This window comes from Stegodyphus dumicola, chromosome 9, assembly GCF_044657685.1.
Source record: "Stegodyphus dumicola isolate Sdum_Otavi_A_Nest chromosome 9, ASM4465768v1".
Lineage (NCBI taxonomy): Eukaryota > Metazoa > Arthropoda > Arachnida > Araneae > Eresidae > Stegodyphus > Stegodyphus dumicola.
The window spans coordinates 36,148,090-36,166,007 of record NC_140776.1 but is presented as its reverse complement, the minus strand read 5'-3'; the positions used below and the strand labels follow the sequence as shown (position 1 = coordinate 36,166,007).

At 31.9% G+C, this 17,918-nt stretch overlaps 1 protein-coding gene across 2 annotated transcripts in view; it reads right to left on the bottom strand.

Annotated features, from left to right (window-relative positions):
* Positions 1-17,918, bottom strand: part of LOC118193346 (cell adhesion molecule Dscam1-like) — a 672,928-nt gene that overhangs the window by 247,409 nt on the left and 407,601 nt on the right. For both annotated transcript variants that reach the window (XR_015042955.1, XM_085823337.1), the window contains exon 6: positions 4,857-5,044. Coding sequence is in view for 1 of the 2 variants with exons in the window: in XM_085823337.1 (XP_085679463.1) it covers positions 4,857-5,044 (188 nt within the window). In the remaining variant the exon portion in view is untranslated. The remainder of the gene's footprint in view (positions 1-4,856; positions 5,045-17,918) is intronic.

The window sequence follows — 17,918 nt, the reverse complement described above, 5'->3', positions numbered from 1 at the left end:
GAAAAATATGTGTAGTGGAGTCTATAGAACATTTAAAAATCATTTTGATCATAACTGGCTATATTTCGAATCTTTCATGAGGTGATTATTATTCTTAAGCATAAAAATTTTGTAAAAGTGTAAGATTGTCCCGTCATACCTATCATACAGTTAAAATGATCTTACGAGATAACCATGTGACTTCTACCACAGGCGTAAACAATAATAGCAGAGAAGAAGAAGGTAAAACAACCCTTTATATTCGTCAAACTCTTAACACCAAATACACGGACTTCGTGCTTAAAATAACACCGATGACTTGCGGTGGAATTTAAGAATAGTTCACAATAAATTCAAAGAGTAGTGCTGGACTAACAATTTGATTTAAGGCTAGCGAGGCTGATTCAACAACCTACCCGGCGATATACTTATTAAATTGCCAAACATACGTATCAGAAAATCCGCGTAAGAGCAAGGGCAACTAGTAATGTACGCTGTCTAGCGAAATCACGTTCTGAATAAACTACAAGATTCGTTCGTTTAAATACTCATTCCATTTAACTTTAAGTTTGCATCCTGGCGAGGAAATGCGAGGGGAAAATGAGAGGTTCAGGAAAGATACCAAACGTAAAATAATTTGCTATGCAAACTAAGGGAAACCCTACAGAAGAAGGTAAATATATGAATTGAGAAATCAAAGTTCAATTAATTAATAGGCAGAAAAATCCTTGTAATGATAACCAGCTTTATTTCTAAGCTTCTATGCACTTTTTATAATTCTTAAGCATAGAACTTTTCAAAAGGAAATTTTACTTCATTATAATGATTTTTTCCCTCTTTAAGTGTGCATAAATCATTGATATGTGAATCTTAAGAGATCCTTTGAGCATGATAAAATATATTTTTTGGGTATACTTGTGCTTCGCAAAATTATTGGTCAATAATATTTTATTTTAATTTTAATGATTGCACATTGCAGAAATTGTGAGAATATTTTGGAACATACGGATTATGTAAATAATTTTGATAGCCGTCCTCGGAACACTTCAGATATGAAAATAGATTTTTAAATGTTTCATTAATAAACCAATTTCAATTAATTCAATTAAAGCATCACATCTATGACATCAATGGAGATCGACTAATATCGACAATATGCACCCGTAGTCGGCTGATAACTGATGATCACAGAGGACTAAAAATTGACAGATAGTGTAGGAAAACCTGCAGAAACTGTTAGTTATATCTTTCGGGACAAAGAACTGAAAATTGCACATATTTTTGATTGCCCAGCCATCTTTGCTGAATTGATAAAATGTGGGGTCTTGTTTAAGAGACCGAACCCCTCGATGATAACATTATGCAAAGTGCGAGGGCTGTCATCTTCTGTCATTTTACCCCATTGCACTATTCGAATAGGTTCCATCATACACAGGACAAGAATAACAGCAGCAATAGACCCATTTTCTCCCCAACAATTGTTAATGACTAAATTCTGGAGAACATGATTGTATAAAAAGTTTTATTTAATAAAATGCTTCTGTAATTAAAAAAAATCACTTTTTTTTTCCATGTCCATATTTCTTTCAGTTGGCAAAACTTCTAACCTACCACATTTAAAAATACGCGAAGCAAAATGTTTGAACTTATATATATAATGATGTATTGGTTATTTCTTTAGGATTGAATTGTATTTTAAGTTATATTATCATATTCTAGGAAGTATTTTTCATTTACTGTAATACTACCAGAAATTGTTTATTTAAATATTAGAATTTTATTTACGTATTAAATGGCGCTTTTAATATTTTAGAGTTTTAGTAATATCAACTTCAGAGTTGATAAATTTAATTTTATAAGCTAAGGTTTTACGTATTTACATTTCTTGCATTCTCTGAGGTGTTCTAGTAGTATATATAATATATATTACTAGAACCACATATAGTTTTTATCGAACCTGGTGTGCAAAATGTAATTTGTAGCCATTTGTCAACTGTAACTGAATCATCTAAAATCTATAATCGATTAATCAAATCAAATGTAATCTGTAATCGATTATAATCTGATTGCGGCTACTTTAAAAAGAATATATAAGGAAGGTAACTACGTCATTATATACCTGTTTAGAAACTACAGCATGGCTTCAAGGCCTCGTGTATTAGATTATAATATTTTAGTAATTCTTTCTGTGTAGAGATAAAAAACTGTAATCTGAAAGACTAAAATGTTAAATGTGATTAGAAGCATGTCTTTGTCACTTGGCGACAGAACCTCATTCATCTTTAGATATTCATTAGCACACGACTTAGACCTTTACTTGAAACAGGCAGACTGACAGGTAATACCCCAGGATCATATCCAATTTAAGTCTATGCCACAACAATACAAGAACTTAGGTTTGGTGTTGGGCGCTTTAGAAAATACTGATTTTGAAACAGTAATATAGTTGTAATGGCGGGAAACTTTCATTACTTAATTGCATTATAGTTAGTTATAAGCGGCATTCAAGTCTTTTTTTCTAAAGATTTCTTCATATGCAATTCTCATAAACTTAAGTACATAATTTGTATTATAATTAGTAATATGCGGCATGCAGATCTTTTTATTCTCAGGATTTCTTCATGGTGCTGCAATTTTTAGAAATATAAGTGCATCATTTTTATTATAAGTGTAATATGAAGCATGCAAGTATTTTTAATCTGAAGTTTTCTTCATCATGCTACGATTTTGAAAAACATATGTGCGGTGATTTTGTACTAACACTCACAAATTGAATTTAAGCTACAGGCTTGAATAGCAGAAGCATTTGATATTTTTTATTGATTTTAAATATGTATAAAGCTGTTTTAACTTCCAATTAAAATTTTTATTTTCAAATGCATTTTCAAAGCCTCATTTAAAATCTTTTCCTTAGTCAGTGATATTAACAGACAAAAGTCCTCTTGCTCTGTAATATTTTTATAATTAAAATAGTTTAATTTAAAACTTAGTTAATACTTCGCACTATATCTACATTAAAGACTTACTTGAATATTCCACCTGAAAAAGATCAGCAATTACCCAATTAAATCTATTAGTATTTTTTACTAATCCATTCGTTAATAAAATGCTTGATTTTAAAAAAGGCAACAAATAAACTGTGCTTTCATAAAGAAATATTGCTTTTACCTAAAATACAAACTTTACTCTTTTAAATATATTATTATTTGTATTCCTAATTTTTCATATTTTTAGAGTTTCAAAAATATCATGATGTTTATTAAACTTTCTGTGCAATTTTATGCCTAAATTGTCCTTCATATGTACAGAAGACTTACTATAACGATATAATTAACAGGAAAAAAACAAATCATATACATTGCACTCCGAACAAATCTTTGAAAATATGTGAATACATTTTTTAACGTAGGATTACGTTCCTCCATAATGGTCTAATGAAAAAGCAAAAATTAAGGCGCTATTTGAGGTGTGAGAGGATGCTTATATCTTCGAAACTACAATTCATCTAAACATATCACTAGACAGATGAAAGAGCGTATTGAAAAAAAAAAAAAAAAAAAAATCTTTGATTGGATAAAATGTCGATGAAGTCAAAGCTCCAGGCGCATGCGCAAGCCCGCGTGAGTGGCAAGATCGTACAAGTCGCATGTACACAGTCAGTGTGTTGAGGGTGATATTTGCTGTACTTCATTTTATTTCCCCAAGCTAGTGGCGTTGCAATTTATAGAAATTTGATCAGTATAGCAGATTGCGCAGGAATAGAGTTTACTGATAAGCAGCGTGAAACAATATAGGATTCACAAACATGTATATATGGCTGATGTAATTGCTAATGGACACTCAAGATTTTATCTAGCACACGTATATATTTACCCAACTGATAATTCAGGAGACTTGAAGATGTTCTTGTTAAGAGAATTGACTAAATATTCTGAGGCTACTGTGTCGATCAATGAAGAGTTTACTGCAGATACAGATGCTCCTATTATTATGATGGGACATTTTGCAGAGATATTAGGTTATTTTTTTAAAACAAGAGAGATTGAAAAATTAGCAACGCCTTCACCAGGAATCGAACGGCGGACCTCTGGAATACGCGCCCAGCGTGCAGACCACCCCACCACGAAGGCATGCCAAGAAGGCGGAAAAAATGCCTTATATACTCCCGCTTTTTTTAAAGGGCGACTGGGGATTTTTTAGGGGACCCAATCACCAAATCCTGGCTATGGAGAATCATCCAGCACTCTTTTAGTTCGGGGGCCACTGTAGAGACATTAAGTATTTTTGGAAGCAGTAGAGATGAAAAATGAGCAACGCCTTCGCCGGGAATCGAACCGCGGACCTCTGGAATACGCGCCCAACGTGCGGATCACCACACCACGAAGGCATGCCAATATTTACTGGAATATGGCTGCAAATATTTAAAAATATGTATCGTATTTCTCATTCCATCGATCAATTTTACATAGGATTAATTTGACTGAATAAATGTAATAAATAAAAAACAAAAAATATAATATATATGTACGTAAATTCTTTTATTTGTTTTGTTTGTCCTCTAAGGTGCACACACTTCCGTTAGTAATGCTATGCATTGAACACCAACCGCTCTTTAAACTAAAAGAGAAAGGCCTAAAGTCAATTTTTATTATATGTTATAGATCTTACATGAAACCTCAATCCGGTTCATACCTTACCAAAGAAAAATAAATACAATCCTAGATAAGTTGCCTATCCATGTATTATGGAGAATTGTATAAAAGGCACCTTTTTCGATCGTTACATATTGGTTATTTAAAAATAAGTCATTAAATTACATCGTATGACATTTGCTATTTATTATTTACAAGTAATAAATGTGTTTTCAGAGTTCTTACCTCTAATTAAGAGTTCTGTCTCGGCCCTTTCCTGCCCGTTGCTGTTATTCACAATGCAAACATATTTTCCTCCATCCTGAATGGTGGCTTTCCTAATTAGCAAAGTTCCGTTTAATTCTGTTATTCTTTGACTGGATGAATCCACTTTTTTAACTCCATGAGAAGGCCCTTCTCGCAGGCGATACCAACTAAAAATAACAAATAATCAATTAATATTGCATACGCTGCTTCATATCAATAACCACTGAATTTTTGGATAGCATTTATTAAGACACTAAGTATCAGATAATAATCTAAAATGCTTTCTACTTCGAAATTTAAAACAATTGTCGTTGATACAATATTATACACGACGTAAAACAAGTAGCAATTTAAAATTTTAAGAAGGCTTAGAATATAATAACTTTATAACAGGAGCCTGTGTCCTTCAGAGTATTTGAATTGGCACGCTAGGTTTGGGAGGAATAGCAGTGAGTAAAAGGAATATTTGGTAGTTAAGGTATGAGCACAAGATGACCTTCAATGTTTTATAAATTACGTTTGTATATCTCGTTATTTCTTAGTGCTGAAGGTATAATCAGCCTTCATTACTTCAGCCCATTGTCTGCGGGTTTATTTCAGTTTAAATTTCTTTAAACTGAAAGGAATGTACTGATTTGAAATGAGCACAGCTCCTAATGGAAAGTTGCTGTATTATGAACTAAGTTCTAATACGTTTCATAAATTTCGCAGCACGTTTCTTTAATTCACTTACATGTACAAAGATATCAGGTACTGTATAAAGCTCTCTTATAAAAATTTAAGTATGATTATTAGTAAAATTACGTAATGCATAGTATTCATATTTTTTAAAGATACTTCTATATCACAGAACAAAATTAGAATCACTTTACCGAAAGACTGCCAAATATTTTAGACATTACAATAATTCCTTTATTTCCTACAAGGAAGTAATTAATTACATTTTCATTTATTATTATTATTACTAAATAAGGTTACCAAAAATTTGAAAATGAAGGGAAGAAGTACTATGAAATGTGAAGTAAAATGAAGTGTGACTCTCTGTAAGACAAACCAGATTGTTTTTTCTGCGATCAGGTATCGGTTTACTACTTAGGATGAAAAGGGGTCTCGCTTATAATCTCAGCTTTTAACAGGTTCCAGAAACCATATTTACGTTCATCACAATCAAGCCCACAGCGGTCGAGCAGTAAAGTCGCTGTACACTCGTAATTCGGTCTGGGGTTCGAATTCCAGCGAACGGGCTTTCCACATGGATGTTTTGTGGTTTTCCCCATGTTTAATGTGTATAATAGCCAGATAACGTGTATAATAGTTTCTGTGCTTTACCATAATCAATTAAACTAAACCAAACTGTTGGGTTAAATCAACTTAGGAAAAAATTACTTATATATTCTCATCTTTAGTTTAATTTTCTCCCTTTTTTGTTTTCTGGTTTTTAAACTTTGTGTACATGCTTTGGAATATCGGAAACTGCTTATTCAAACTAGTTGCTTATTTAAATTTCTACAGTTGTATAAAAGCCCATTTGATTGCATTTCAGATCTGCATATTTTTATTCGTTACAGAAACGTAGAAATAGTATTTTGATTTATCATAATGTTAGTAACCGATGTTTTGCAATAGAGTTTTAATAGCTCTTATTAGAGATCGAATATTAAAAAATAAAATGCAAATTGATGTTTCTAAATTTATTACTGAGCAATAAATTCAGTTTTTTTTCCAAAAGTTATAATATAATGAAATGTTTATTTAAATATTCATTGGCGATCTTTTTAAGATATTCTCCATTGATGATGGCAAAAACTATGCAAATACCAAAGTGAAAATATCAAACTATGGCATCTTAACTTGTAAATTTATTTTCATATCATTTTCTAAATTTCTAAGTCGAACGGTAAATTTAAGCGTTTATAATGCAAAATATTTTTCAGTTACCGCACGAGTAAAACGATACAATGGATAACTAGAAATTAGGCTTTTAAAAAAGGATTCCGTTCTATTAAAACCATCGAGAAAGTCCGAAAAACGTGAATGCTTTATTTTGGAAGGTATCTGGATTACCTCTTATTCACATTCCATGAATCGCTGAATCCTCATACAAATGCAAATTGGAAATCGCTCGTGCAGCAAAAAGCGAAATTCGTGAGAGGAATCATTTCCGTCAAACACAGAGTCAATTTGCATTCTTCAATGCAATATACGTCAAAGTCAAAGCTTCAAGTTAAAAAATAAATACATTTTGGGCGCTTTACATATAAAGATCATACTAAATCTCGAGCATTGAAAATAACATATATGAATATGTTCAGGAAAAATTCCATGCATTTATGTAAGAAATTCAGTTCATTTTAGATAAACATACTTTAGTATGCTGCTAGAAATAAGAAAATTATGTAGGAAAATCGCTGCTTTACCTGTAGGGTACGGGAAAAATGACAGCAGCAGAATTTTAAACAGGTAGGTTTAGTATCTTTTAACATAATGCACTATATAAATTAGCTTATAGGAAATTTCTATGCTTAAAAACACAGAGTAAAATCTAATTAAAAGTGAATCTTAACTATCCCTACAGATACGAATTGGTTTAAATCAGCAGTATTTGGTAAAATTCATAAAATCGTGAGTCAACCACATTAGATTTCTACGAGTTTGGTGTATTAAAACGTTCCAGGACTCGTGTTTCCCAAAAGGTACAAATTATGCTATTTCTGCAAACCCGACTGGATAACCTAACCAATGACCTTTGGTGTCACGTGTATCAAGTGAGTGCATTCATTTCTGACTATTTAGACAGCATTCATTTGCATAAACAGTGTATATGAGTGATTGTTATCGAAAAAAATGGCGCAAAGAAGAAGATCAATTTTTTTTTAACTGCAAAAATCGTCAACAGAAGCATAAGAAAGAGCTAAATCTGCATATGATGACGGTGCTCTGAATCGTTCGCAAGTATCTGAGTGATTTTCGAGGTTTAAATGTTGAAGGAACATGGCAGAAGACGATAATGATGTTCGAGTGGAAGCGATGAAAATGTTGAGCATGTGCAAGCGCTGGTGAGATCCTACCGTCGGAATAAATTGAAAAACAGTTGCACAGTCCTTAAATATTAGTGAGTGATCTGTTCCGCGACCTGTTTTCGATTTCTGTTTCTGGGCTAATTGCCCCTTTGGGCTAAAGAACACTCGGTATGGCCTTTATGCATCAGAATCTGATACCTTAACCAAAAGAATAACGAGTATCCATCTGCAATGATGTGATTATCGATTATCATGACAAATCATGATCCGCCATTCTGCAAATCAGGATCTACCATTGTTCACAAGGAGAGACTTTGGGGTCTCGTGCACAATCGGAGACAAAACGCCAAAGTGCTACTTGGACAAGTCCGAAAAATAATCGGCCGTTTTGAAATCAAAAATACAAAAGATGTTGATTATATTTTTTTAACAGTTGTATCATTCATACATAATTTAGTCGCCAGTCTTTCCGTTTCTCGAACAGTATACAAAGACGTTCAGGATCGACATTTCAAACGAATGCGGCGTGTAAGACCCTATTCGTTTGACTGTGGAGATTGGTGCTTCTTTGTACGGCAATGCACCATCTCACAAGTCTATCCCTGTGCAGCAGGTTTGCTCAGAAGACAGGTTGCGTGCATCAACCGCTTCCCGTACTCACCAGGTTGTTCCCCCGTAATATTGTTTACTTCCCAAGTTGAAATTGAGGATAAAAGGGCAATAGTATGAGTCAATAGAAGAGAATGAAGCGGCTGTAACATAGAAACTTAAAAGTGTTGAAATGGAAGCATTCCAGAAGGTATTTATGGTCTTGTATACTCAATCCAAACATTGTACTAGATTGGGAGAAGACTATGCAGGAGCTTAAGAAAAGTATTGTGTATCCTTTGTGTTGCATGATCAGGGTGTGATCAATCTTGGAATTTTTCATTACACTATGTATGAAAACTATACAATGAGATGTAAGTTAATAAATTCAAAGTTTATATATATATGTAAATTTATATGTATATGTATATCAATTTTTCACAAAGACCAAAAATTGAAATTCATAGATCATTAATTTCAAATAATCCTACAAATGCAAAAAAAGCATTTAAAAATGTTAAAACCAATACACTTCAACCAAGCAACTTTTCGGGTGAACTATTTTAAATAAAATACATTGAAATGTGCATTGGCGTATTCTGGATACAGAAAAGCAAGGATTTTTGTGGAAGAGAGATTTCAATTGATTTCGCTGTTCCTCCTCCAAGTGGCATTGAAGTTGATTGAATTTCTCTTCTGTTTTGTTCTTTTTTCTTTAATTTTCATTGATTTTTTTTAATTGGGGTATTGCTTGTTTGAAGTGTTTCGGTTTTAACATTTTTTAAATTCCTTTTTGTCTATTTGAAATTTATTACTTATGAATTTTAATTTTTGGTCTATGTCAAAAATTGGTTCTATATTTCTTTCTCTATACCTTTACTGGTAGTGTTTTAGCTTAGTGCACGAAAATACTATGCATGATTTTATTTTAAAAATTTTATGTAACTATATATATAAATTTGTAATATATGTACACACAAATAATAAGCTCTATAATTAAAATATCATAATACGGGACTACGGGAGCAGAAAAGGTAGGTTAGTAAGTAAAGCACATAGCAAAGTCAACTGAAATTAGGTTAATAATTATTGCGAAATTCTCAGGCGTATAATGAAAATTACTATATTTTTATTGAAGGAATTTTGTAATATCTAATGATTTTAACACACATGAAATTTATAATAAAGATAAATATTTCTAAATACTTTTATCTATTCTTCTTATTTAACAAATGGAAAAGAACTCTGGTTTTACTAATCGTTCTATTACAAGTCTTACAATTCGAAGTAGACGACGCTTGTAAATTTATGATAAATCATCTGTATGAAGTAGAATCTTGGACGTTATTTTAAAAGTCCTAAATATTTATCTAGTTTGTATCTTAGAAACAGCTTCATTTGTTAACTCCTTATGTTAGAAATATTTTCTGGTAAAATAAATTATCACATGCCATCATAGCACATCCATTTAGTCATCAGTAACTTCGTAATTTAAACCCAAATAAAAGGAAAGTTAAATTATCACGTTTTTTCAATTTCCTTAATAGACTCTACAGTTGTTTTAAGATAAAATATTGCATATCAGTAAATGTATGTCCCCTGATACTAACGATGCTAATGAGTAACTAAATATAATTAATATACCGAAGGTGTTCACGCACTTTTGTAACAATTTTGTAAAGATTTATATATAAACAAACCTTTGAATTTTATTTTATAATATCAGTCTGATAGCCCTTTTGTTGAACTATCATATTACATCTTGATTTGCAAGATAAGTCCTTTTTTTAATACATCAAGGTTGATTTTATTCCACTCCTTCTTCGCAATCTTCCAGAGTCTATCCAATTTTTTGGGATGCCGCTTATAAAGAGTTTGTTTTAAGAGTTGAAATCCACAGTAATCTATAGGCGATGCATCAGAGGACTTAAGTTGGATGCACATTTTAAAGGTAATAGCTTCAATTCTAGTTTCATTTCTCATTTTTTTCAAAATATAGAGCAGTTAGATGTAGAGGTATCGCTTGGAGCCTTATCCTAGTGAAATTAAACACAGTAAAGATTATTTGGATAGACGAATGGAATTTCGTCTTTAAAAATAGGTGGTTAAAACATATTTCTTACAATAATCCGAATTAATTTTGACATTTTTTTCTACATTCTTTGTTTTAAATTTTCCTTATAAGAGAATCCAGTAATAACCATAAAACCTAACGAAACAATTTCCTTGTTTCCTCTGAACCAATCTATTACGTATTTTTCTCCTCTTTTTTTGGCTAACAATCGATCTTTTTCTATTGCAATCAGATAAATATATCGAAGACTTATCAACTATTAACCACACATTTCCATTTTCACCTACCAAATAATTTTCATACGACAATCTGCACATAGTCTTACTCTGCAAAACGTGTTTTGGCGTTAGGCGATGAATATCATGTTCTTTTGTTTTTGTTTTTTTTAGCCTTAAATCAGATTTTAAAATTTTGTACACAGTTCCTACAGAAATATTTAAAGATTTTGAAATAGCTCTTTAGAGGGGGGGGCTTGATTGTCCTTTAAAACATGAGATGCGACTTTAGTTTTAATAGGAGCTCTAGGTACCTTTGTTGCGTATGCACGTTTTGCCATTTTCCCAGTCAGATGCCAGCTTTGACGTTTGTTTCCTTTCATATTAATTATGTCACTCAATTTTACGTTAGAAGTATTAAAACCATACTTTTACATCTTTTTTAATAACTGAATAAGAGTTTTCTTTTCGGACAGCGCAAAAATATAGCCTTCGATCCATTGTTTATTTTTCAGCGACATTTAAAAAAAAATACTTTTAATGCGGCAGACGATAACTAAACCTTAAACCAATTTGATACCAGACACGTTTTTATTTTAAAATGAATATTCAAATTCACGGAAAAAATGAAAAATGTTACAAAAAACACCCTCTGTAAAAAACACAGCTTAACATGTAGATTAATAACCGTGTATAATATCCGTATGTATGGCATATATGTACATATATTTATTATTTTTACTTCCTTGTACGAAGTAAAAAGGAAGTATTATAATCGCGAAATGCTTCAGGCAGCATATTTCAACGAAAATATCCATTTTGACCGCTATCGAATGCAATTTAACGATGTTTTTGTGTGATATCTGTACGTAAAGACATAATAAAATACTCTTTTCCTTCAAAAAAAATTATAAAACTGCTTTAAAATTAATTCTGAAGAGAATTTTTCGTGGCGTCTGTACGAACGTATGTACGTACGTTCGTACGTACATACGTATCTCGCATAACTCAAAGCCGAGAAGCCTCAGAACGTTGAAATTTTGTATATAGGACTGCTATAACATGTAGATGTGCACCTCGTATTTTGGTTGCAATCGGCAGCACCAAACGTATATAAATATATTTATATATATATCCACTCTGTTACCCGGCTCAGTGATCTGTTTCTTTACTCTTACATGTTTGTAAATTGTACATTTTTTGCTTTAAAAATGATTATATTATGTTGTTTTTATCTTCCGGTTAAGGTTTCTATGACATTAGTAAATCTGTATGCAATATTTTTAGAATTGTCAACAATTTTAAAGTTGTCTAAGTGCCGCTAAGCCTTTTTTTTATGGCGGTCATTGATGTTTACATTTGAAAAAGGAGACTAGTGGATTTGTTGCGAATCTAGAGAAACTTAGCTTCGCAACAACAAACATAACGCATTTATTTATTATTGCCAATTAAATCATGCTTAATTCTTTCTGGAATTGTTTCGAGGAAATAAGTGTTTAAGATTTACTTCGTAATTTTTAATATAGATATTTTGAGTTTTTATGTATTTTTGCTTTCTCGCAAAGTGAGAACTGAATTAATTAAATGAGAAATACTCAATCGTCTGTGAAAAACTGTTTCTTTTTGGTTTTGTTTGCTTAATTTCTTTTATACATCATTCTAGCTTTATTATGGTATTTGAATAGAACATGTGGCAACGATAAGATAACACTATTCTTTAAATGATATAAATTCTGCGCATTATGAGTTACAATATGAACGAAATATATAAGTTAACTGTTATATAATTAATTGATTATACAACAGTTAGTTTCCATTATATAATTATTATGTAAGTTAACTGTTATATAATTATTAATACCGTTAAGTGAATCTAGCGCCAGAGTGTCGTTATGGTAAACAAATACTAGAGTGAATTTTAAAGAATGCAATAAGTTTAAATGAAATGCAAGAAAAAATGCGTACAATTTAATATTCCGTACAAGGAAGTCATGTGGTGTACACATCAGATTTTTTCATTTTATTTTCAGAAAAATTCTACAATTCTTCTTTACGTAACCTTAAACTTTAAACTGCTGCCTGAGGACCCAGAAATTTTGAATATCCGGATTGTAACAATCATCCAATGGTTAGCATTTTTTAATCTCAGCTATGCATGAGTTTGAACTAAGGTTTTACTTTCTGTACTTTTACTTTGCGATCAAGTATTTATCTATTTACTCGCATTTTTTTTATTGAAGACAGAGTTTCATCTAAATTTCTTCATCTATAGTAGTACTAAACAATTAGATTTAAGCAACAGTTCTTATTTCAAGAAAAATAAGAGACACTGCACATATAAATCACATCCCTTTTCTAATTCCAAAACCTAAACGTTTTATAATAGCTGAAAGATCCTTTCACTTTTTTTCGTCAACTGTGACCATTTAACACTGCTACACTGGCTAAGAAAAATTAATAGAATTTCCTGTGTTATTATGCTGCTTAAAATTACACATTCACGTCATGCACACCTCAAACTGAATATTACGTAAGAGTCTACGTTTCTAAAATAATAATTGTTACATAGTTATTAAGGTTAATGTCGATACGTGATATCCAGCTTCTACGACGTGATCCTACTAGTCGTTATCAATTTGACGAGCATACCGGTTTCTCCGTTAAAGCGCTTATCTTTAGGCAAGCATGAAGTGAATAATGCAAGATAATGACAAGGTTTGACTCCATGTAATACTTATGTTAGTTGAAATGTCATGTAGGAAATTATTTCATTTTTTTCCCTTCAGTTATAAATATTACTGGATATATGCGTTTACCAAGATTACACACCCTAGCAATATATTTTTGGAGCACTTTTGTCCGACTCTGCGTTTTTTGCCTTATTTTTTCATATGCATTGCTTTCACAAATAAGTAAGGGGAGTATACAAATAGCTTATGCTAATTAAGTTACAGACATTCTGAACTTAAACGACTTAAGACACAAAACAGAAATTTTATATGCTGTAATAGGTGTATACGATGATTATACTTGTGCTAATACTATTTATATAATTTATACTAGTAGTACAAATGAATCCTATAATTAATTATCAGTTGGAGAGACAGAGTACACAGAGTCAAAATAAAATAAAATTAAAAAATTTTCAGGAATAAAATAATTGTTACTAAATTCGCTTTTATTTTTAAAAAATCTACTTGAAGTTTGGAAGATAAATTAAAAATCGTATGTCATGCTAAATGACACACTATAGGAAATGGCTGCTTGCAAAGGCATACCTAAGATCTTTTGTGTCGGGTAATGGATACTATACACTCTGGAAACGTTAAACCTGCAAAGGATCAAGCCGGTAGTCTATTCAACTAACTAAATCATCTGGAGACTTTATGTATCTTCAAATGTCTTCTACTTAATCATGATACCCGCGTAGCTCTGGCGTCAACTAACTGATGTGGATGGTTGAGCATGTCATATTTACCATCATCTTCTTCCGAATCAGATATATCCTAGTAAGTAAATGGTGAAGAACTCTTCTATCCATCCAGGGCACTCAACTTCAGCATAGACCAATAATAGTGATATACAATCCTTTGATGTGGATCGAATCTAGGCCATCCTGAGCCGCAGGGATATGTTTTAGCAATTAAACTGTTCGGAGATTTGACGTGTTTTAAATAACATTTACTTAACCGAGGGATTAGAGAAAATTTGGTTTTGAATAATTGATTGAATGTGCCGGGTTAGACAAAATTACAGAACCAGATTACAATTTAAATCTTTGAAAGAAGGAGAAAAATACTTCTATAAATTTCGTTCGATTATTAATTTATTCAATTGACAGACTTTTAAAAGTACTTCATTAAAAAAAAAAAAAAAAAAAAAAAACATGTATTTACAGCCCAAGGAAATTCCTCTGTATACAAAAGAGATTAAATATCATTATTACCTGCTGTTTCGTAAGTATTTATCTTCTTATGGAAAAATATTCTAATTGAACTAAAACTGGAATAACGCATTATTATTATTTTTTTCCTGCCCAAGCGAGATTGTGGTTAGTGATCCTGACTGCCATACAGAACGGCCTATTTTCGAACTCCCGAGAAGGCATGGATTTTGCAAATATGTCTGTTCGACATGGGATCACTCTAAATATGCGGCAAGCCGAAAGTTCTTTCGAGAGGTTAGTGTTAGAGGAAGAAGGGTGTGAGACCCTCCGAAGTGCTTTCCATCAAAACTGGGGGCGGAACTAATGTCGTACTGTCAACTGTATGCTGCCCAAGGCTGTTTTCAACGACAGGCGTAATCTTGCATTCTTCGACAAGATAAATTCGGTGGGCTTGTTCTGATGCTGCTGTCAGACAAATGAGATAAGCCATAACAACAACAATAGCATTTTTTTCATATAATATTATATACTATTGTTGTTCCAAATGGCCTGACGCTTGCAATTTAATTCATTTGCCTGAAAAGGGCAGTCTCATTGTTCAAAGAGCCATGTGGATCCTCAAATTTGCTTGCAGTTCACCACAAAGTACGACTGAATTACATCTGCGAGAATGTGAAAGCTCCGTCACAATTTTAATGGAAGAACATCCCAAAGACCAACCCAAAAATCTCTTATTTCTCTTTTCCTATCCTCAAATCTATTCTAATTGCATGTGATTAGATCTCCACGTACCATTAGAAAGAAGTGACGTAGCAACGTCAAATTAGTAAGAGACAGTATTCATAAATGCAAGAACCTGAAAGAATTAATAGTTATTTATGTAATAAAATCTAAATCGACTGCAAGGCGCAGTAGTTAGAAACAAATATAGTTATAGAAGAATTTTTGTCATTATAGATGAATGGTAATCTTGTTTAAAATTTGATGCTAGATGTCCTGAAGTGTTAATCTGTTTAACTCCGATTTCCAGCTCACGTTTGTAATGACAAAGTCATCCCCGAAGCTTCGAATGCACGAATGTCTAGTCTTACCTTTTAGGGTACTACGTTATTCAGGATGTTTAGGCAACATGAGTGATTTTATATGATGAATGTGGATGCAATAGTATACACTGTGTATATTGTCTAGACGCATCTCTAGCAATAAGCATTACACATGGTAAGCAACATCATCATAGTCATTGCATGAGTAGCATGCCATCAGAAGCTTTCAACTGATTTGAATATGCCGTATTGAAATTGCTACAATCTACAGCTCAGATAACAAATACCACGCACCATTTAGCAGGCATTATTCAGGTATGCGATTGATTCCAGAGGCTCTGTCATGTAATATGTTTCTATATTCTAACATTGTACACGAAAGCGATGAAAGAAGCACACGGATTAAAGCTTCAAATCATGTGAGGAATTCCGGATAAAAGTGCCATTTCTCTTTAGAATGGTTGTATCATCAAAGAAGACAGAAATTCATCAATAAATATATTTGTTAAAAATATATATTGCATTTTGCAATAGATTTATCTATCACAAAGTTAAAATGAAACCTATTGTCGATTAGAAATGTTTTTTTAATGTTGATGAGAGCTAAATGATGCTGTGAGAGTTTGTAACTAATCATTATCCTCCCACACTTGGAAGCAGAATACATTTGATAACTTTTCCAATACAAAAATGCCAATCTTTCGTTTGATTGATTTCATTCACGTAATAACTCAACTTGTATAATGTGAGATCTTTAATACGAAATGAGAAAATTTGTGTACGGACTTTCATTAGGACGTCATGAAAATTAAAAACGAATATTTGTTAACTTAGCACTCTTTTTGATAAGAAGAACCACAGTTGCTACTGTTAGGAGCGTTATCTAAAACATTTCACTCGTAAATATATACATAACTGTGGGCAAAATAATTTGTAAAATTAAATTTCTATTTATTCGTAAGTAATGTTAAAGTTTTGAAACCTTTTTTTCAATCGTAACGGTCACAGATGTTGGAGATAAAGCATTCGAATAGGTTAAAAATTAATGCGATTTCCTGAATGAATATTTTTTAAGCTATTTAATTAACGAGTAATTTAATTAAATAAAAAATCACTTTTTGATTTGAAACAATAATGCTTTAATTCTGAATATTTAATATCTTGGTAACAGTTAGTTCCATTTTACATTTTAGCAACAGTACCGAGGTAATTTCTGTTAAGCTTCATTCTATATTAAGCATTTTAAACACTAAACTAACATTTGATCAGGAAGAATGTAATTAATCTTGCAGTATTTATATTTTGCAGTGATATAAAAGATGAAAATCAAAGAAAAATTTATTTTCCACGACTGGACCTAATTTACTAAATGTGTATTGTACATAAACTCTCTTTTTCGGAATGGAAATAGTTAATGAAAAAATTGGACATTTATTGTGCATTGACATTTGTTTTCTTTAAAAATATGAAATAATTTTTTAAACAACTCAAACAACTCAATTTTCGAATTATTATAGTTTAAAACATATTTGAAATGTGTTTTATTTCTATTAATTTGTAAAAAAATATGTTTGCAAACTATAATTAAGATGTGTAGAGGCAATGCGTTCATTACATTGTAGCAGATTTCGATAATGTTTTGCAAAGAGTTTAAAATTATCAAACTGAAATCTATTATTGTGAGTCTCGCTTAGAAACAAAGGATTTTTCCGTATAGTGCTGTCATTGCTCGGTTTGAAATCGTTGAGACAGTTAATCAAAAAATTATTAAAGTTTTATAAATTCTGAAATAAACAATAAAACAAATTCCAAATTCAGGTGCCCATATTCGAGTGGACGACTATTTTATTCAAATTTTGATGGGCCGTCCAGATTGGAAGAACCTGACGCAGGGCCTAGGTTCGAATACCGGAGAACACATGGATGTAAACCTGTCTGTCCCTTCGTAGGAGGTAACGCTGACCACCTATTAGGCGCTTCCACAATAAAAATGACACCACGTCTGGCCTCAGGAGTGACCAATGCTGTTATAGGCAAGTGCCCAAACATTGCGGAAAAATTATTCATGGCTTTATGTACACTTGTTTTTGCACAATGCGAGAAACATACATACATTCATGCAGATTCTTCATTATTTAATTTCTTTAAATATAATAGAGGGCTCTAATATTTGGCGGCAACAATTTGAAATGTAAAACGGACATTTATGGTGAAT